Raw genomic sequence first — 22659 nt, 5'->3', positions numbered from 1 at the left:
GAGGGGTATCAACGCTTGAGCTTTGATGAATTATCCCTTTTTCTTGAAGGAAGAGACCCAAGGTGTGGTTGAAATATTCCATGCCATTGTTAGTACGCAAGATTTGAATCTTGGTGTGAAATTGTGTTTGGACCATGGCATAAAAGTTAATAAACACCAAATGTACTTCAGACTTACCTTTTAACAAGTAGACCTAACAAGTGCGAGTGTGATCATCAATGAATGTCACAAACCATTTTGTGTGAGTGCGATTAGAAATCCGGGAAGGTCCCCACACATCACTATGAATGATTGTGAAAGGTTTTGTGGGTTAGTATTTGGATTTTGGGAATGAAGTTCTTCGGTGTTTTGCGAGTTCACACACTTCAAATTGAACATCAAGAGACAATTTATTCGAACATAGCGAAGGAAATAAATGACACATGTACTGAAAATTGGGGTGACCCAACCAAGAATGCCATAACATTAGGTCACTATTCTTAGGTATAAAGACAAAATTACTTTGACACTGATCACTCATTTTGGCTTCCTCAAAGTAGTAGATTCCCTCATACTCCTTAGCACTGCCAATCGTCGTCCCCGATGACAGGTCCTGAAAAACACAATGAGATGAAATAAATTTAGCAGAGCAATTGGAGTGTTTAGTGAGTTAGCTAACAGACAAAAGATTACAAGATAATTTTGGAACATGAAGAACAGACTCTAAAGTAATCGAGTCAGAAATCCGAATACTCCCTTTTCCGCAACAGGAGCAAGAGATCTGTCAGCGATTTTGACTCTTAGGTTACCAGCACATGGGGTATATGATAAGAAAAGGTTATAAGAGTCTCTTATATGGTTAGAGGCTCCAGAATCTATAAGATTCTGTCAAATGTTGAGCCCTCTGGTACCATGGCTGTAGCTTCCTTCAACATGACTTTGCACCTTGCCTCTTCACGCCTCACTTCAGCAAACACTTCCCGAGTGGATGGTAGAGGTCTACGGCTAAGAATCCTTCCTCGTACATCATCTAAATCTCGATTAAGGCCTGCAAGGAACTCAAAAACTCTCTCCTTTTCCAATCTCTTCTTGAACAACGCACTGTCCTCAACACAGCGCCATTCTTCTTCGCTGCTTAAATCCAATTCTTGCCATAGTGCCAGCATCTCCATGTAGTAGTCTATCACCTCCCTCTCGCCTTGTTTCATTTGTCATAGGCGTGTCTTAAGTTCAAGACTTGGGAAGCATTCTCCTCGTCAGAGTAGGTTTCTCGGACTGCATCCCACACCTCTTTTGCTGTGGGCAGGAACATATATGTTTTCTTGACAGTTGGCTTCATGGAGTTGATAAGCCATGAGGTAATCAAGGTATTATCCGATCTTCATTTCTGGAGTGCCACAACATTCGTTGAATCAAGTTTCTTTGAGTCGCCGGTAAGGTACCCGAGCTTTCCTCTACCATCGACTACGAGTTTCACGAACTAGGCCCATTCTCAGAAATTCTTCCCGTTCAGTTTTTCTGCCGATAGTTGGACAGAAGAGCCATCTAGTCCATTCGAACTGATGATGGCATTGGTTCGACTCATTTGATTCTCTAAGGTTGTCGACTCTCAACTATTGATGGAGTTGTCCCCCATAGTTAGCTTGGTTTAGGAAAAAATCAGCTCTGATACCATGTAGAGAATGAGAATGAATCAATTGTGTATTCAATTGTGTATTCTATACATACTTGGGTCCCAAATTAACATGTACACGGAGAATAAAATATGGAAAAACAAAAGAGGACACAACTTGCAGTTGAGATGTGTAGTTTAGCTTCGGTGGGGGGGTCTCAATTTATAGCCTCTGGCTTGTGGCAAGATCTCATGGTAGGCGGTGGTGGCTCACCCACCATGGTAGGTGGCCATCATTCACCAACCGTGGCCTTCGTTCACACTACTGGCCGTCATTCACCAACCGTGGTCGTCGTTCACACTGTAGGGATTTCTACACTATTATTTGATTCATTTGTTTGGGAAGAAATGGTAGAATCTTTAAAGTTGTTGCCACTTCCAATAATATGCTTTCGAGCAGAGTGGTCTTCCTAGAGTCCCTTTGTTGCTCAACAAATTGATTTTTCCAACATGTTTCCTTGGAAGATATGTAGCAGGGTTGGTTGGCGTCACTCTATTTATTTATTTTGTATTTACTTTCTTTCTTTTAGTTGTTTTCCGTTTGTAATTGGAGGATATCTTCTTCTCCATGGTTTTTTCTTTGTTTTATCTTTTTCATTATTGTGCTCCTCTCTTCCTTTATACAATTTTTTGTTTATCAAAAATGAAAAAATGAGAGATTTTCTTTGGTCAAGGGAGGGTGAGAGGTGGGATCATCTTGTGAGTTTGGAGGTCATCTACAGGTCTAAGGAAGAGGTGGGGCTGGAGGATCTTGGCAAGTGTTTATGGCGTTTTTGGAAGAACTTTGCTATGGGGAAGTATGTTTTTTAGTTTTCTTTCCTTCTATTTTTCATCTTACTATGCAATTTGCATCCTTATTTCTTCTTCTCTTATTATTGATAGTGCTACTTTTGTTTCTTGGGACTTTCAGTTTCATTAGAATATGAATGGTAGGGAAATGGAGGAGCTATCCTCACTACTAAGTTTGCTGGATTCTTATCTGGATTCCCTTGATAAGGATGTTAGGAGTCGTTTGGATTCCTATGGGGGTTTTCCTCGCATATCTTTTTTTCACTTCTTAACCAGACCTCATTCATTTCCTTTTGCGGATCGAGTGTGAAAAGCTAAAACTCCTGTAAAGGTAAAGTTATTTGTGTGGATGATGATTCTTAATTGAGATAACAACAACAATCTATTGTGGATTAGAACACCTTAAATGGTTGGTCATTTATCCGCATGTATGTGTTATAAGTTACACTAGCAATGAGGATCATTCATTTATTTCTATTCTGTTGTGTGGCTTGGTTCTTATGGGACAAACTTTTCGGATTGTTAGGAGTGTCGCATTTGTCCTCATTCTTTGGATGCTTTTTTGTTGATTAGTTTTTAGAGGGTTTGATGGCAAAAGAATTCAAGGATTATGTGGCAGCTTGCAGTTTTTGCTGTTATATGGGCACTTCAGCAAGAAAGCAATTCTCTCATATTCTTAGTGATCACATTTCATCTCCTGATTTGATATGGGACCCCAAAAAAAAAAAGGTTTCCATGTTTGTTTCCTTTTTGCTTTTGATTCATTTCCATTATTATTTTCAAAATGTCTCTCATTCTTGTACATTCTTCTCTCTTAATAAATTTCCTTTAAAAAAAAAAGGAGGAAGATGCATTGTTGTAATGCTGCAAAACATTAGGGGTTATATAAGCATATTGCCATATCTTGAATTCCACGAGAAGAATCAGAAGTAAAATTAAAGTTCAGGGAGCTTTGTGTATCTTTCCAATAATTAGGGCAAAAGACATTGACCTCCCCTGAGGTTTCAAAAATTCCAGAAACCTCCCCTGAGATTTTAAGAATTCCAAATACCTCTCCCGAAGTTTGTTAAAAAGACACAAATCTCTCCTTGTATTTTGCAAAAAAACAAGTTTTTTTAAGGGAGGTCTCTATCTTTTTGACAAACCTCAAGGGAAAGGTCTGTCATTTTTTGAAACCTTAGGAAAGGTTCGTGTCATTTTTGAAACCTCAGGAGAGGTCTGTCTTTTTAAGAAACCTCAAGGGAGGTGTCTTTTGTCCTAAATTATATAATTATCTAGAGCTGAGATCAAAAAACAAAATTTCTCAAGAGAAAAATCAACACACAATGGAATAAATATAACAACAACAAAACCAAGCCTTAGTCCCACTAAGTGGGGTTGGCTATATGAATCCTTTTCCGCCAATTTATGCGATCATGGACCATTTCTTTTGATAGATTCAAGGATTTTCCTTACTCACTATCTCCTCCCAAGTTATTTTAGGTCTACCCCTACCCCTTCTACTGCCCCCCATAGTAACTAAGTCACTTTTCCTCACAGGTGCACTATAAGGCCTACGTTGCAAGTGTCCATACCATCTGAGTCGTCCCTCCCTTATCTTATCTTCTATAGGAGCTACACCTAACTTACCACGAATATGTTCATTCCTTAATTTATCTTTCAATGTTATACCACTCATCCATCTAAACATTTTCATCTCGGCAACTTTTACTTTTGAGATATTATGTTTCTTCGTCGCCCAACATTCCGATCCATATAGAATAGCTGGTCTTATAGCTGTCCTACAAAACTTCCCTTTCAATTTTAAGGGTATTCTACGATCACATAGCACACTTGAAGGACTTCTCCATTTTACCCAACCTACTTTAACTCTATGCATTACATCATCTTCAATTTCTCCTTCAGCGTGCATAATAGATCCAAGGTATCGAAATCTATAAGTGCTATTTATTTCTTCATCATCAAGTTTAACTTTGTCTCCAATATTCCTCCTATCATTACTAAAATTACATTTCATATATTCTTTTTTATTTCTACTTATCCTAAAGCCTCTAGATTCCAAAGACTCTCTCCATAATTCTAACTCAGCCTCTACTCCGTCCCTAGTTTCGTCAATTAATACAATATCATCTACAAACAATAGACACCATGGAACCTCCTTTTGAATACTCTTAGTCAATTGGTCCATCACTAAAGCAAAAAGATAAGGGCTCAAAGTAGATCCTTGATGTACACCTATGGTAATTGGAAATTCTCTAGTTTCTCCATCTATAGTTCTTACACTACTCCATCATACATATCCTTAATGACATCGGTATACCTACAACATACACCCTTTTTTTCTAAAACCCACCATAGAACTTCCCTAGGTATCCTATCATATGCTTTCTCAAGGTTAATAAATATCATATGCAAGTCCCTCTTCTTTTCCCTAAACTGTTCCATTAATCTTCTTAAAAGATAAATAGCTTCCGTGGTAGATCTCCCAGGCATAAAACCAAATTGATTTTCTGAGATCTTCGTTTCTAACCTTAATCTTTGTTCAACTACCATTTCCCATAGTTTCATCATATGACTCATAAGTTTAATTCCACGATAGTTATTACAATTTTGAACATCTCCTTTATTTTTGTATATAGGTATTAAAGTGCTTTTCTTCCATTCATCTAACATTTTCTTAGTATTTACAATTGTATTAAATAAATTAGTTAACCATATAATTTCATTATCATCCAAGCATTTCCAAACTTCAATTGGGATGTTATTTAGTCCCATAGCTTTCCCATTTTTCATCCTTTTTAGTGCAAACTTAACTTCGTTGACTCTAATTTTGCGAATAAATCTTATAATTTTAGTCTTTTCCTCATTTGACAATTCTAAGTTTAAGCCTTCTATTTGGTTTTCGTTAAACAACTTACTAAAGTATCTTCGCCATCTTTCTTTAATATCTTCGTCCTTAACCAAGACAATATCATCCTCACTTTTTATACATTTTACTTTTCTTAAGTCCTTGCTCTTCCTTTCTCCAGCTTTAGCAAGTTTAAAAATACCTTCTTCCCCTTCTTTTGTACCTAATCTATCATACAAAATATTAAATGATCTATATTTAGCTTCACTAACGGCCCTTTTTGCATCTCTTCTTGTCTCGTTATATTTTTCAAAGTTATCTTTGTTTCTACATTTTTGCCACGTTTCATACCAAATTCTTTTTGTCTTTATGATTTTTTGTACATCTTTATCCCACCACCAACTCTCTTTGCCATTCGAGAATCTTCCCCTTTATTCACCTAAAATCTCTTTTGCTATCTTTTAAATAAAGCTAGCTAATCTATTCCAAAGAGTATTTGTATCTATCCCATCCTCTAAGGTCAAATCCCCATCTTTGATCATTTTATCTTTAAATTTTATTATATTTTCTCCTTTCAGGTTCCACCATCTAGTTCTCCTACACTGGTTTATTTTATTCTTTTTCTTCCATTTTTTAATACATATATCTAACACTAAGACTCTATGTTGTGTGGTTAGGCCTTCACCTGGAATAACCTTACAATCCTTGCATGATAAACGATCTACCCTCCTAGTTAAAAAAAATCTATTTGACTTCTATTTTGTCCACTTTTAAAGGTTATTAAGTGTTATTCTCTCTTCTTAAAGCAAGTATTCATTATACTAAAATCATATGACATAGTGTCACGGTCCGACTATTTTCACACCCTTGTGAAAAGCCGTGCAGCGCTAGCTGAAGCACTCTTGCTTAACTAGCTAGCCTATCGTTTACCAACATTACTTTCATTAGCATTCATTCAAATAGTAGCGGAAACAATAATTAATTCATGAAAGTAGTAGCAAACAAGCAGTAAACATTGAAGCAAACGTAATTCATTAACACCACCTCCGTTGACATTGTGTGCTTAGCGAGGGAGGCAAGTAGGCTAAACACGTTGACAAAAGCTAATGAGTTTTACAATGACTGATGAACACTCACCCTCCCCTAAAGAGCTTTCTAGGCCATTCCCACTCTAGCACTAGGAAACATCAAAGTGACCGAGAAGTCATACTGCCTTATTTGGCATACAAAGACACTGCTAGCAGAAAATAACCCTGCACTAGTATTTACATGATGGAAACTCATCCCAAGCGCACGAGATAAGCGGTCACAGGCAAGCAAAATGCCCTGAACAAGCTTAGCTCGTGACATTCTTCCCCACTTATGCGATCGATGTCCTCGTAGACTTTGGCGGTAGGCACACTTCAAGTTTTTCCACAAACGGTTGAATATCTTCCGTAGAAATCCAGCTGATTTCTTTGTCATCAAGGCATTTCCACTTCACTGAGAACTTCTGCCGCTTTGAGGATATGAACTTTCTGTCTGCAAGGATCTCTTCAACTTCACGTCTATCAAGTTACACTGTCTTCAACTCTGCTCTGTTGGACTGACTTCTACTCAGGTCATTGGTGTTGGCGTTGAACGGCTTGAGGCAGCTGACATGAAACCGTGGTCTTCTCCTCTGATCTGCCCACTTCTTCATCTGCTTAGAAGCTTTCTCCAAATTGGCTCCGGCAAACTCTGCATTCTGTCTCCATTCTCTGGTGAAGATGTACGCCCTGGAACTCTTTCGTTTGTACGGCTCGCCCACTGTGTGAGGTAATAGCAGCAGCTGGCCTATAACAAGCTCAAAAAAGGCTCTTGTTGGTTGTTGAGCTCCTTTGGGCATTGCCACAGAACGAAGCCACATCAAGTAGTTGCACGTCATTCTTCTGGTTGTCATTGACAAAATGGCACAAGTACTCTTTCAGTAGCCCTCTGAATCTCTTCATCTGTCCGTCTGTCTGTCAGTGAGAACTCGAAAAGATGTCAATATGTGACCTGAATATCCTGAAAAATTCTACCAAGAAGTTGTTAGTGAACATTAAGTCTCAGTCACAAATAATAACTTGGGGAACACCCCAATGTTTCACAACAGTCACAAGGAACACTTGTGTCGTCTCCTTTGCCGAACAGTAATTTGGTGCAGCCATTAGAGTACCATACTTCTTCCGCTCCCCCTTGTCTTGTTGGCAAGTGAGACAAGTTCTGGTATAATCAACCACATCATCCCATGAGTGCGGCCAACAATACCTCCCCAGTAGTCCTGTCATTGGAGTCATTCTCCGCAAATACCCCTCAACAAACTTCCTGCAATATCTAGTAAGGCCAAGAAAGGAATGCAACTCCTTCACTGTCGTGGGGATCTTCCGTTCTTGAATCATCCTTACCTTCTCCATACCCCTCCAGATACGACCTTGTTCAACCACATAACCAAGGAATTTGTTGCTCCACTGAGCGAAAGAGCACTACTCTTTCTTCACATCCGGACCGTTTCCCCTCAGCCTGTTGAACACTTTCAGTAGATGCTCTTCATGTTTCTTCTGAAACAACACCGATGCTCCCAACGGTGTTTTGGAAGGGCGAACACATCCCGCTTCCAATTCATCAAGTTGTTTCCCCAACCCTACTATCTTTGGAGGCGCAATCCGACATGGCCCTTTAGCAGGTGGTTTCACTCCTAATAACAACTCGATCTCATGCTCCACAGTCCATCGTGAAGGCAAATTGCGAGGCAGCTTATCCAACAACACCTCCTTATCTTCATCCAACACCGCTTGGATGGTTGTAGGCTCCAGCTCTTGGCCTACTTCTTTGTCTACCACTACCGTGGCTAGACGTGTCTGCTCACCCTGACCCAATCCCTCATTGAGTTGTATGGCTGAAAGGGACTTCCCGTCGTCTCCTTTCGTTGCAACAACTTGCACCATGCACGAGTGATCTCCCATCAAACACAGGGAACCAGCCGAAGGCATCAGCACTGCCCTTGTCCCCCTTAGAAACTCCATTCCTAGAATGACTAGAAAGTCATCCAATGGCACCGCTGTGAAATTCGCATGACCTTCCCACTGTCCAAGCTTTACAGCCACTTGCTTGGCTACTCTCAGAGTAGGCTAGGCTACAGAGTTAACTGCTTTCATGCGTCCTGTATCCTTCTCTAAGGATAAGTTGAGTCTCCATGCTTCTAACTGTGAAACAAAATTGTGAGTAGCCCCTGTATCCACCATAGCGCAGCTACTCTTCCCATTGATCCTGAAGTCCACAAACATTAATCCTTTTACTTATGTAACTTTCGGTGCTTTTGCCTGCTTTTCCAATGCGCTCACCAGCCGCACTAAACCCACCCTTGGGGCATTATCCTCTTCCTCCTCGCTTTCCAACTCTTTTCCCGAAGTGGAAGCTTATAAGGCATTGAGTAATCCTTTGTGTTGACATTCACTCAATCTGTGAGATCCACCACAGAAGTAGCATGAAATTTTACTCTTCCCCTTTCCATTGGGTGTGTTGAACCCTTGAGACGACAAAACTTCCTTTGAGGTTGATGATTTAAAGTCAGCTCCCCCACTCTTGGGTTTGCCTTTTTTAAAAGACTTTCCACTGTTTCCCTCTCCACCAAACTGTTTAGACGAAGTAGTATCATTACCAACGTAGTCAGTCAAGCGTTCTGCAGCAGCTTGTGCAGTTGACACTTGACAAGTCTTGAACTCTTTGCCTATGAAGTTTTGTTCTTGCCCACGGTTTCATCCCCTCTAGAAAATAGAACTTGTCCTTCTCTGACATATCCCGGATATCCAACATCAAAGCAAAAAATTGTTTCACATATTCCCTGATCGACCCTGTATGTTTGAGATCTCTCAGTTTTCTCCTTGTATTATACTCAACATTCTCAGGAAAGAATTGGGCCTTGAGCTCTCTCTTCAAGACTGCCCAACTATCGATTACACAGCTTCCATTTTCAATTTCTTTGTACTTGGTACGCCACAACAGTTTGGCATCACCAACCAAGTACATGGTCGCAGTATCCACCTTTGCTTGTTTTGAGGCCATCCTCACAGCGCGAAAGTACTGCTCCACATCAAACAAGAAGTTCTCTAACTCCTTGGCATCCCGGGCACCCCCATACGTCTTGGGTTCTGGTACCTTGGTCTTGCTAACTCCCAAAGTATTGGAGTTCCCCATAGCAAGAACCATCAAATTCACCTTTGTATCCAGATTAGCCATTCGCGACTGTAAAGTTTCAACTGTGTAGCGAAAGTCCTCTGACATCTCACCTAACAAGCTTGCTTGATGCTTTTGTGATCTCATCACTTCATCAACAAGTTCTCTCATCTGAGCCACCTCCGTGGCCACCGTGTCAGTTGTTGCCTCAACCTGTGCTTCTAGCACGCTGATCCACTCAACATTGTTTGGTGCCATGGTCACTTACCAAAGCTTTCCAAATCCCACAACGAAGGTAACTGAATCCATGTAGCAACTGAGCCTTGGCTCTGATACCAAGTGTCACGGTCCGACTATTTTCACACCCTTGTGAAGGGTCGTGCGGCACTAGCTGAAGCACTCTTGCTTAACCAGTCAGCCTATCATTTACCAACATTAATCCACGAAACACTTTCATTAGCATTCATTCAAATAGCAGCAGAAACAGTAATCAATTCATGAAAGTCGTGGCAAGCAAGCAGTAAACATTGAAGCAAACGTAATTCATTAACAACACCTCCGTTGACATTGTGTGCTTAGCGAGGGTGGCAAGTAGGCTAAACATATTGACAAAAGCTAGCGAGTATTACAATGACTAATGAACACTCACCTCCCCTAAAGAGCTTTCTAGGTCATTCCCACTCTAGCACTAGGAAACATCAAAGTGACCAAGGAGTCATACGGCCTTATTTGGCATACAAAGACACTACTAGCAAAAAATAACCCTACACTAGCATTTACATGATGAAAACCCATCCCAAGCACACGAGATAAGCGGTCACAGGCAAGCATAATGCCCTGAACAAGCTTAGCTCATGACACATAGCAAAGTCTAAGATCATCTCCCCAGACTCATTTTTGTCTCCATATTCATATCCTCTATGTATCCTCTCATAATTTTTATTATCTTTTCGAACGTGTCCATTCAGATCTCCTCTTATAAATATTTTCTCAGTCCCTCGTATGCCTTGTATAATACTATCTATATCTTCCCAAATAATATAAAAGAACCTCTGTTAAAACTTGCAAATAATGTTAGCTAACAAGTCAAGGTTTGCTTGCAATAGTGATTATATAGCATGCAAATAAAACTATAGTAAATGAAAAAGAATATTTACAGGATTCTGGGAATGACCAAAAGCTAAGAAATTCATATGCACACACTGTTATATCTATCATTTATTTTCAGGAAAAAAAAAAAGAAAAAAGTAACTAAGTCCTTTAGTTGACTTATGAGTTTGATTTGAGCTAGATTAATATTATTTCTTCTCTTTTTTTCCTCTATGAGTGTGTTTAGGGAATTTTGGGGGGGGGGGGGGGTGGATATATATCAAGAATCATAATCACTTCCAAAAAATTAACATTTTTCTCTCTAACGTCTCCAAAACATGAAGAAAATATGTCGTTGTTAGTATAGTTGACAACTGCACTGCATCCAGTTTCAACTCCATTCATTTATCTTAAGATGAATTGAGCGGCTTCACATGACTTACTCCACTCTATAACATCATTCTCAACCAACTTAACCTAATATTCAAAAGAGAGTAGTTTCCCATGGACCAAAATAATTCCTTTAACCTAATTGGATGAAAAACACCTCAACGTCATTCAAGAAACGTGTCGCATACCTAGTTGAGACCATTACCCCATATTGTTGGGTTCCAGGCACTTTTACCATGGCCCAACCCCTTTTAGGTTCAAAAAACATGTTGCAACATAAACATAACGTAAATAAAAGGGCAGCCCAATGCACAAAGCTCCCACATACGCAGGGTTCGAGGAAGGGACAAATCCTGATGGGTCTATAGTATGCAGCTCTACCTTGCATTCTTGCAAGAGGCTTTTCCAAGCCTCGAAATTGTGACCTCTAGGTCAAATGGCAACAACTTCACCATTGCACCTAGGTCCCCCTTCAATGCAAACACCCCTTGGATCCACATTTGGAGGACAGCAGCCCCTTCAAAGGTTGTCTTTTTTGCTTGGAAGTCCGCACATGGAAATATTTTAACTCTCGATAATCCGCAGAAAAAGGGCCACTAGTCACGAATCAGTGTTTCCTATGTATGGCTGATGCAGAATCAGTCCACCATATTCTTCTCCACTGCCCCTGGACAAGGAACTTGTGGGATTTGGCTCTTTCCTTGGATGACCAGCAATGGATTACAACAAATTCAATTGGAGGGGAGATTTGGGCTTGGAAAGGCATCAAAGCCACAAAGGAGGAGCAAAAGGCTTTGAACCTCATCCCTTTCGTCATCTTTTGGTGTGCTTGGAAAGATAGAAATAAGAGAGCCTTCAATGATTCATCGACTTCACTTCAGAGCTGTAAAGCCCAATGGATTACTGCTGTCTCCAGCTGGCTTAGTGGGAATTTGTTAACGATCATTTTGTAATCTTTGATGTTTGTAACACTCTTCAGAGTAGTTGATGTTTTGTACAACAGGTTGGCAGGCATCCCCTTGATGCCTTGCTAGTATAATTTCTTTTTGCTGACAAAAGAAATATATCAATATCATGTATTTTTAAACCTAGCATTCAAAAAGTGATTGTCTAAATAGTTATGCATGAAAAGAATCTCTAAACAACAAAAATTTCTTAGCAAATGGTCCACGCGCCTTGAGAACTAACCTCCTCCAATTCAAGAATGGACATAACTTTTACATAGTCAAACCTAAGCACATAAAGGAGAAACAAAGTTAACTGAAACTACTAAATAGGCAAGTTCCAATTGTTAAGACAGTGACCAAGAAGATAAATCTTCATGTTACCAAAGAACTAGAGTCTTAGAAAAACTCAAAAGGCAGAACAAGCTCACATCATCTTGAAAGCTAAATTGATGTATAAATTGAAAATGAAAAAATTAATTCTGGCAGAGTAAGGATGCTGGTCGGCTGTGCTGCGCAGTTCACTATTTTATGGGAAATCTGATTGGAACATAATGCATGTTTTACGAGAAAGGAGTTGACTGTATATTCACTTTGGGACAGGATACTATATATGGTGTCAATGGGCTTCTGCAACTGGGTGTCTTCAGGGGACAAGTTATTTGGATGTCCGGCAGGACTAGATGGCCTTATTATCTTGATTGTGTTTTTTTATTCTTTTGGCTTTTTTCCTTCTTGTAGAAAGATTTTATATCCTTTTCTTTGTACATTCCTTCCTTTTCTAATGGCATCCTGCCTTTTTTATCAAAAATAAAATTTAATAATTGAAGTACAATGTTCATTATATATTGCTGAAATGGTCTTTAGTTTAACCATAGATAGGCATAGACCACTCTCCCTCTCTCTCTCTCTTCTCTCTCTCTCTCTCTCTCTCTCTCTCTCTCTCTCACACACACACACACAAACAGATGCACACATACGCACACCCACACACAAGTGCAATTGTGTTGAGGTGTAAAACATTAGATTTCACAAAAACATCCTTTCTTATGTCTGTTCATACAAGTACAATATTTGACCCAAACGTCATTATTTGTAAAGTTTGGTAACATAAAAATGCCCATATAGACCTACTATAAATACAATATATAATGAACGAAAATATCTTAATTTCTAAACTTGTTTATACAAAAATAAGCTGGAGGGGCCTACTCTATGTACAATATTATATTTGACAAAATTATGCTTAATTTTTTAAAAATTTGTTTATGCAAAAACAACATTATAATTTCTACCCTTTATTTATATTATTATTATTATTATTATCTTCCGATATCTCATAATCTCACCTATGAAATTCTGATCACATGACGAGAGCACAAAACACCATAAAAACAAGTATGTAGAGAGAACCAATTTTCACTCACACAATTCCAATCAACAAGGCAAAAAAAAAATGACTACAGATGTCTTTGAAGAATTCAACATTATCGTCCAAAAATTTGCCAATACAGAAGGGTTAATACTGCTTCAAGTCTCCCACAAATATAAATTTCACACAAAAGGGTTGAAGTTTCATATTATCTATATCTAAAACTAATTTACTAAGATAACAAAAAATTCCTTTAAAGGCTAAAAAGTACAGGAGTTGGATAAGACATCATCTGCGACTCAAATAATTACAATAACACTGCCTTCCAACCCCTTTGACGATTGGACAGAGATAAACCCCCAAAAATCCCAAAAGAGCGCGCCCAGAAAGAAGCAATCAAATTAACCCTATCCCAGATTCCTAAAGCAAACACAGAGATGACTGATCCTTGCAAATTCTTGCATTCCTCTCGAGCTAGAGTCCAGAAGATTCCATACACTGCAATCCATAATGCCCACCCTCTTCTACACTTTCCAAAACCCCAAAATCTAACCATCAGAAAATCATACGCAACTTGTGGGGCCACCCACACTTCATCAAAATTAATTATTAAATTTCATTAATCAACACTCAACCTATAAAAAAAGAATAAAATTAATTATAAACAAAACACTCTTATCATCTTATACAAAACCTTTTCTTCCAGGATAAATTTAACTTTTTATTCCAAAATTAAATGCATATATTAGGCATCATTTTATAATATTAATTTAAAAAATATTATGCAGAAGCGCTAAATGACAATTAACCTTAAACGTTCATATTCTAATATATAATAAAGTTAATAGTTGTTTATTAAAAAAAAGTAACATAAAAAATAATTTAGTCATCTTGTAAAATTTGAATGTAAAGAAGCAAACAAAGTGTTAAATTTAAACAAGTGCAATTAAGAAATTTCTATCAGTCAAGGGGGCAATTTTTGCATTCTCCTTATTAGATATTTAACAACTACGAAAATAAATTATTACTTTTTTTTGTATTGCTCTTATAAATTATTTAACATTTTCCTTTTAAGTTGTTCTTGAATATGACCTTCAGTTCCAAGTACGTAATAATAATTATAAAATAAAATATTCACTTGTAAAATCTCATGTATCACACACAGAAAATTTGCTAGTTTGAAATAACTCATAGCATGTTCGTTTCCCGTTATTACCATGTGTTACCCTGAAGTGGGATACTAGATATTAGGAGTTCTTAAATTTACCCTTATTACCAAGATAATGTTAAATAGATATTCCTAATATGAGCTGTTAAGAGGTCTTGACCGCCATGAAGAATAAGAAGTGTTAAACTTGGTAAACTTAATGAATAATCCCTTTGTATTTTTTTTTATCTCCTCTTCATAAACCAATTGCTTCTCCAGTTCTATCCAACAGTTAACGAAAGATCAGGGCTACACTAGACAGTCTGTACAGCCAATCTATTTGCTTCATGCTATCTCCTTCAGTAAAGCAATACAAAAGGAGAATTGCCGTGGGATTTCGGCTATTTGATTTTAGGTATTAGGTGAATCATCTGGATAAAAGCAAAATTCCACAAGGGACAGCATGCGGGTAGGAGATCCCAATATGAAACCTTGCGAATCAAAAAATAATAATGGTTACTAGAACAATTACGCAGATGTAGTATGGATACTACTGCCAAAACTACAAACTAACGATTTAAAACTCCAACAATAAATTCAATTTCTTATTTAAACAGCAAATTTTTCACTTTCTTATTAACAGTAAATTCAATTTGAAAAATAGTTGCAAATATATTTGAAAATGTTCACAAAAATAGTTCCAAAACAACAAGCTAGCGACGTAAAAAGCTTATTTACACAAGTAGCATGGATACTACTGCCAAAACTACAAACTAGCTGTTTAAGACGCTCATTCACCTGAGTAGCATGCACATTACTAGAAGAAAGTCAGAAACAATGTCCATATGAACACTGAGATTCCCCAATTTTACAAAATATGTTCTTTTTTTCTTTTTCTTTTTTATCCTAGACATCCTGGAGACACTCCAACAATCTCATTTCTATCATTCTCTTATGGTATTCTACAAGTAATTCAACAACCATAGAGGATATATTTCACCAAAGCAGAAGATACCAAGAAGGAAAAAAGGAAGTAAAAGAACATGTGGTAGAGCAATGGAACATACATGAATATGAAAGATTAATCAGAAAACACAACCCTTGAGATCAAAATGTTGAAAGGATCAAAGAAGTTGACCCCTAAGTCTTTAGGATTTAGGCAGAGTTGATTTTAATTGAGTTGCAGATATTGCATTGCTCCTTTGATCAAATTATTGGGGATTGAAACGTTCATCAACTATATAAGTCATGTAACACCATCATTCAACTACCTTTTCAAATATCTCTTCCCATTTCAAGGATCCTCAACAAAATACTAAACAAACTTACCACAATTTTCCTAGCATAAAAAACACTACATTCAAAGTATTCTTCACTTAATATTATAGTACAATATGTGCAATTTGATCTAGCTTTAAGCACAACTAGCCAATCTATTAACCGCAATTCACTGCAGAAATCCATGTCCTATAGGAAAAATTAGATACATGTCCCTGCAAGGGAGCATTGAACACAATGCAGGCTGCAGCTTCTCTCATTAGTTCCTTAATTTCCCTAGCAACACTGAATTAAGCCATTTGGGGAGCACTCACTCTTTTCAATTTTCATAAATAATAATATCAATTTCCTTTCATAAATAATAATATCAATCCCCCAGATCCTTATTCTCTAATTCAGGTGGCAGCACTCATATTCCCCTTTCAAACCATAAGGCAACTTGAAGCAGTTGAATACAGTTCTTTAATGCAACTAATCTTAAGCAGGTATAGGAAATTTTCACGATAGTGTATCTCAGATGGCATAAGTGCGTCCTCCCCCACCCCCACCCCCACCCCAAAAAAGAACTTTGATGCTTCATTAGATGAAAATAAAGCAATAATAGCCTCAGGCAGGACAACTTCCAATGCTGCTTAATGGGTTTTCATCAGTTTTTCTAGGGTAGCTTCTTCCTCTTTTCCTTTCCCGTTTGGTGCTCTCATCTTTAACAAAATATTTTACTCGCCAGGAAAAACTTTCCAACAAAAGCAGTAACGGAAGACCCTTAATAATTCTACTCATAATTAATCAACTAGGAAGTTACTCTACTCGAGATCATCAAAATTGAAATCCACATACCTCGCCGGCTTTAACCATTATGACATGCGGAGTAAAACCAACCCCCGGCGCACCTGTCCATATAAAATTTAGAACATGCATCTTCAGTAATCGCCATCCACGCCAAAATGCAGAACACATGATTTGTGAAAAATGAAAATTACCCAATGCATCCAGCTGCTTCTTCCCCGACCCCGGCGGCCGCCCCCTGTGACGCTTCGCGGGCGGCTCCGACGACGGCGCACTGCCAGAATCGCCGTGACCCGCCGAGGAAATCGGGGTCGGAGCCAAACCCAGGGCAATGTTACCGTCGGGAGCATACTTCCGGGGCCTTCCCCGCTTCTTCTTCCCGGACGACGACGAGTCGATAGAAAACCCGCACGACCTCATCCCTGCGGGCGATCCGTCAAACGGAGGAGTGTTCAGGGAGTCCAGCGGCTTCGACGCCGGCGGCGTGATCCCGGTGTTGAAGGGGAAGCGTGAGTTCGGAATCATGGAAGAGTTGGGACTGATCATAGGAGCAGAATTGTTGTTGGGCATGGCGGAGTAGGTGGCGTGACCCACCATCATGCCCGGCGGTGGCGGTGGGGTTGGTTGAGACGCCGGTGGTGGTGGTTGTGCTGATGCTTCTCGTGAGTCCATTTCACAGAATCAAAAAGTGCTTTTTGGAATCTGAAGAAAGCAACGAAATGCTGGTTTGTTTTGTTTTTGTTTTTGTAATCTACCCAGAAACCTACTTCTTAGAGAGAGAAAGAGTGAAGGAGAGAGGGAGAGGGAAAAGAGTGATGAAATTATAGGAAATAGGAATGGAAAGCGGAGCCGAAATTTTTTGAGTAGGGTTTAGTTTAAGATATTAGGGTTTTAACTTTTAAGAATATATAAATATTATATTATATTATATTATTGCCCACGAGCTAAAAACCTTTCTGTTGGAATGGTCTAATTAATTATTTTAAAAAATCGGCAGGCAAATACGGTATGGAGGGAGGACCATTTTGCATGCCAAGTGGTAGGTGACTGGGATAAAGTAAAAATAAGAAATTTCAGTTTTATTTATGGAAACCACTTTAGGCTTATGCCAACAATAATTATTTCTGTAAATAATGTGGTTATGTGATAGTTATTTTTGAATGTGTCAAATTACTTAATAATAATATTCGAAGTGGTTTTGTAAAGAGAGAAACTTGAATATCTCCGTAAACATCATTTATGATAAAAAGATTTAGAAGTGAGGAAAATGTACTAAAAGGAAATTTAGTACTCTAATAAAGTTAGGAATATGCTATGATTAAAAGGTCATTAATTGTAGTTAGGAGTTATTAATGTCAGTGAAATAAAATCTATTGCTTGGATGTTGTTAATGTAAGTTCTTATTTGGTAAAAAAAAAAAAAAGTGATGTAGCAATATTGTTGTTCTTTTGCGGTATTCAATTTTATATTTTCTTATATTTTTTAATATTATACGTCTGATATGGACAGAACTGTTTATTCATAATATGCTTATATTTAATATTTAACAAATGTTTAAAGCACTAAAATAGATGACGTTAAGTCTGAGAGACTTGAACAATTAAAGATCAAATTTTTTTTCTTGAAAAATGACTAATAATTGTATTTTAATTTATCCAATGAAGAATCTCCAACTTAGTATTGCCATTTTGTCCTAAAAATACCCTCAAATTTTTAAATAATATATGTACACATTGAGGTAGCCTCGCTTTTTATTTATTGTCGCTTGAGAATTGGACTCATGACTCACATGCCTATTTTGTAATTTTTTTTATTTATTAAATAATTACTTTTAAAATAAGTATGAAAAGTTTTTGAAATTTTTTCTTTTAAATTCAAAATTACAGTCATCACTTTATTTTTTGACAAATAGAAGACCTAAAAGTACGAGTCTAGGTTTCTCTAGGCCCACTAGCGTTATAATAAAAATCCAAATCTAGGAGTTAGGTGATAAGTAGAAAGATATTAATCACCCATCTAAATTGCACTAGACCTTCTTTTTGTAAAGTAATTGCTTCATTAATTAATACAAATCAATGTTTCTTTGGTTAATTATTACATATGAAGCAACAATTTTAAAATATTTAGAGTCTGTTGAATAGTAAAGTGTAAAAGCAAGAAAAAAGTTATTTTATTATTTTTCACCTTTTCCATTCGAATTTGGAAAATCTTAAAATAAGGTGATACCTTTCTAATTATTAGCAAAACTAAAGATAAAAAATGAAGAAAAAAAAAAGATTTTTCACAGCCAAACAAACATTAAAGAGGTCAAAGCTTGAAAAATAAAAAATACCCTTAGGATGATTTAAATTCTAGTACTTAATTGTAGAAGAAATTATCGATACCTTCACTATCTTATGCGGTGTTTGGTTTTTCAAAATCTAAAATAGCCTTTGGAGATGATATATTTCAAAATCCTATTTCTTAAAATGAGATGTCTATCTCATGGTTGTATTCTTGTTTGATGTATTAGCGATTTCTAAAAGAATATGATATTACTATCATGTCATTTTTTACCCCAAACAAATATCACTCCTCCATCAATCAATATTAAGATATTGTTCAAAGCCGGCATTACTGACCACTGACCCCCTCTTTTGTCTCTCTCTCTCTCTCCCTCTCTCCCTCTCTCTCTCCCTCTCTTCAAAAGTTCAATTATAACAGAACCTGCAATACATGGACTTCCCTCAAGTCAATCTCATCTCTCCCCTCTATTGTATTTAACCGTCTCTTTCCCTCCTTTCCCTTCTTCATCAGCCTCTCTCTCTCTCTCTCTCTCTCTCTCCTCTCTCTCCTCTCTCTCTCTCTCTCTCTCTCTCTCTCTCTCACACATGGGCAATGTAGTTTCTCTCTCTTGCTTCCAACTTAACCCCAAGAACTCAAAACCCTCGCTGGCGAAGCTAGTCTTCTGGGAAGGAACCACACAAACCGTCGCTACAGGAAAGCAGGTGGTGGCCGGAGAGATCATGTTTGAGTTCCCTAACTACGTGGTCTGCCACATTGACTCCTTCTACATCGGCCGCCCCATCCCCACCCTTGCTCTGGGCGACGAGCTCAAAGGCAGCCACACCTACTTTGTTCTCCCCATCGAGCGTGTCGCTGCATGTGGTGCGCTCTCGGCGGCTTCCCTGGCTACCCTGGGCTCAAGCCCTAAGGGCACTCCCATCAATTTCGGAGAGTGCCCCTTCGAGTATGTCAAGGGAGATAACGGTAAGGTTTAGATTTGTATGGATTTAGAAAAAACTATATATATAATCCACACAAATTAAAGTTTAAACTCGAATGTCATGTGTTGGAATTGGTGTGATCCCAAGAAGGGGACAAATTGAGTTTTAAAAATATTTTGACTAAATTAAACATTTATCAATTCACCATAAATCATATCTCATTTTATATTACAATGCGTATGTAAACTGATTAAACTATGAGTGTGAACATCCATGTGCAGCATATCTCATTTAAATAAATATGTGCATGCAAATAATTAGACTTATACATAAGCAAACATGCACATATGGAAATTTAAAGTGTAGTAATTAAATGAGATAGAGAGTGTGTGACACAAGATATTTGTTATCGAGGTTCGGCCAAACCAGCCTACGTCCCCACCTTTGGCATATCCCCCAAGGATTCCACTATCCCTACTCACTTAAATGGGCGGAGCAGAAGCTGTTACAACCTCTCCTTACGGAGCGAGGTAAACCCTAGTTCAATTACAAGGTTGAGCCCAACTTGTCTCACTTACGAGGCTAAGACTCCCCAATTCAATTTCCAGACTGAACCCAACCAGTAAAACAAAAATCATTTTTGTACAAAATAATGCTTCTAAATACAAGCAAAGATGTATAACATTAAAGCTCTAAAACATGCCCTCTAATATGATATAAAATCATGTTCAGTAGAGTGAGGGTGCTTTCAAAATTATTTTGTAATCTTTGAATATAAGGTGTATGATAAGGACCTTAAAGATTTAAACCCTAAATCAAATATATCTTCGGAAATATTTTCAATAAAGAAGTAGGAGAACCTAGGGTCTTGGTTTCTTAAATGATCTTTGCAATATAAAGGTTTATCAATGAAAACATGCATGCAAAAATATGTTTCTCATATTTACCATGGAAATATGTGAAGAAAACTCAAAGCTTTACTCTCAAAAATGTTTTTCAAATATGCAAGCAAGAGAGAGTAAAACACTTGAAAATAAAAGCCCAAATAAAAAATGTTCTCTTGTAAAAATAATTTTCAAGAAATAATAAAGTGAGTTAGAGAGTGTAAAAATTGACCCGAAGGAAAAGATTTTTGCAATGAAATCAGTTTGGGGAAACTTTGATTAATAAGGAATTAAAAATATTTGAGAGAAAATTATTTGCTAATCAAAGTTACTAATCGAAGCAAATGAGGAGGTATTTATAATTTTTCAGGAAATTTTAACTATTAGGGACACACTCGGTATTTTAAAAAATGTTTAATTAAAATTAAGACGTGATTAGCGCTGAAAAACTAACCCAACTCGAGAGGTTCGACTGCTTGGTCCTTAGGGCCAGTTGCTTGAATAGACATAGATAGAAAAGGTACTTTTTCAAGTTCAGGTGCCCGAGGGAGAGTTCGGGTGACTGAACCAAGGCAATTTTCCAAACGCTCGAGGTTTGATCACCCGATGAATGGTTCGGTCTGCTAAACCTCACACTTCGGTCACTCGAGTCTATTTTAAACTAATAGTTTGGTCGCTCGGGGAAGGTGAAAAGTGTCAGCTCTAAGGTTCGGTCGACAGTGAACATTCAGTTCAATTTCAGTTCGGTCACCCAAGCCATAATCAATAGTTAGACCCTTTACACATTCGGTCGCCAGAACTATTTTAACCTTCTAAGTTCGGCCGCTCGAAGGCCTTTTTTTGTCCTATTTGAGATTAAAAATTTTACCCCTATTTTTGTAGATATGACTTGTAAAATAAAGAGGATTTTCCAAGTGATGTGTAAGGACCTAGGATCGTTTTATGGTCATTTAAGCTAACCCAAAAAATCCGGCGTTGGTCGACCATCACTAAGGTCAATCTATGGTCTTGAGCATTAAACCCTATCACACATGCAGATGCACTCATTACATACCACAATATTACGTACTAAATAATGAAATAAAATGCATTATATAAAATAAACAATAAGTCTTCTTCTTCTTTGCTCTTCTGAAACTTCATAGAATATCCTAAAAATATGTGCGCTTTACGTCCTTTCTAACTTCCATCTCCTTGTCTTATGTGTGTGCTTGAATTAAAGACCTGCTCAAGTACTAAGTGCACACATAAATAACTTGCAGTTTGTCATTATCAAAACTAGGGATCGTACTCAAAAAGTCAACATCATGCTTTCATATGTAAAGTAAAAGATACAAATTTAGAAAAATAATGAAAACATATTTTCAAACTTTTTTTATATAAATTCAAAAAAGTAGAAAATAAGGTGGTATTTTTGTAATTAATTAAAAATTAGAAATCAAAAATAAAACTACATTCGCAAGCAAATAGTGTCAAAATTATTTATTATTGTTCATTTATTTCATACAAATGTTATAAAAATGAATAATTAGTCATCTTTTTTGTATTTTTTTTAGAAAACTAAAATGGAAAACAAAAATTATTTTTCAAAATTAAACATATCTAAGTTGTGTCATCCAATGACCTCAATATTACCTTTTTAGCCCTTCGGCCTAAAAAATTAGAATTTTACTCTTAAAGGCTATTTTTAAGAAAGAGATCGTAAGTGTCGAAAGTGAAACCATTGAGTTGTTCTTTTGAGCCACTAAAGATAATTTTCCAATAAATGTAGGCTAAATATCAACCTTTGAGTAAGGTCCTTCTAGGATAAATAATTAGAGATGACTAGCACAACATGTGTTAGAGAAGGAGATGAGAAATATTAACAACACCAAGTCCATGCGACTCATAAAGAGTGCAATAGTATGACTTATAGTTGCAACTTTAAATTTCTTTATAGATGGCGTCTATTGTGATTGAAATAATGCAAAGGTTAGAGTTTGAAGTTAATAAACTAGTGAGGAATTCAACAATCTTTAGAAAATGCAAAACAAATAAATAAACAAATAAAATGTTAGAATCAACGTGCAAAGACTTTAGTGGAATCTTTTTCCAAAGGA

General features: G+C 37.3%; 2 protein-coding genes across 2 annotated transcripts in view; one reads left to right on the top strand and one right to left on the bottom strand.

The window, feature by feature from the left end:
* Positions 1 to 17352, bottom strand: part of LOC131164687 (AT-hook motif nuclear-localized protein 13) — a 40415-nt gene extending 23063 nt beyond the window's left edge. Inside the window, exons 1-2 of the mRNA XM_058122073.1 lie at positions 16665 to 17352; positions 16522 to 16574 (exon numbers count right to left, since the gene is read on the bottom strand). Of these exons, the coding sequence (XP_057978056.1) occupies positions 16522 to 16574; positions 16665 to 17142 (531 nt within the window). The 5' untranslated portion in view covers positions 17143 to 17352. The remainder of the gene's footprint in view (positions 1 to 16521; positions 16575 to 16664) is intronic.
* Positions 17353 to 19340: 1988 nt separating this feature from the next.
* On the top strand, positions 19341 to 19730 carry LOC131163348 (uncharacterized). The gene has a single exon (XM_058119945.1). It carries the CDS (start codon positions 19341 to 19343, stop codon positions 19728 to 19730), a length of 390 nt encoding a protein of 129 aa, XP_057975928.1.
* Positions 19731 to 22659: the final 2929 nt, after the last annotated feature.

This window comes from Malania oleifera, chromosome 9, assembly GCF_029873635.1.
Source record: "Malania oleifera isolate guangnan ecotype guangnan chromosome 9, ASM2987363v1, whole genome shotgun sequence".
NCBI lineage: Eukaryota > Viridiplantae > Streptophyta > Magnoliopsida > Santalales > Ximeniaceae > Malania > Malania oleifera.
This window is presented reverse-complemented; position numbering and strand designations above follow the sequence as displayed.

What these genes read in the sequence shown, in the direction of transcription:
- LOC131163348 (XM_058119945.1), top strand. Translation starts at nt 19,341, where the DNA reads ATGGGCAATGTAGTTTCTCTCTCTTGCTTCCAACTTAACCCCAAGAAC.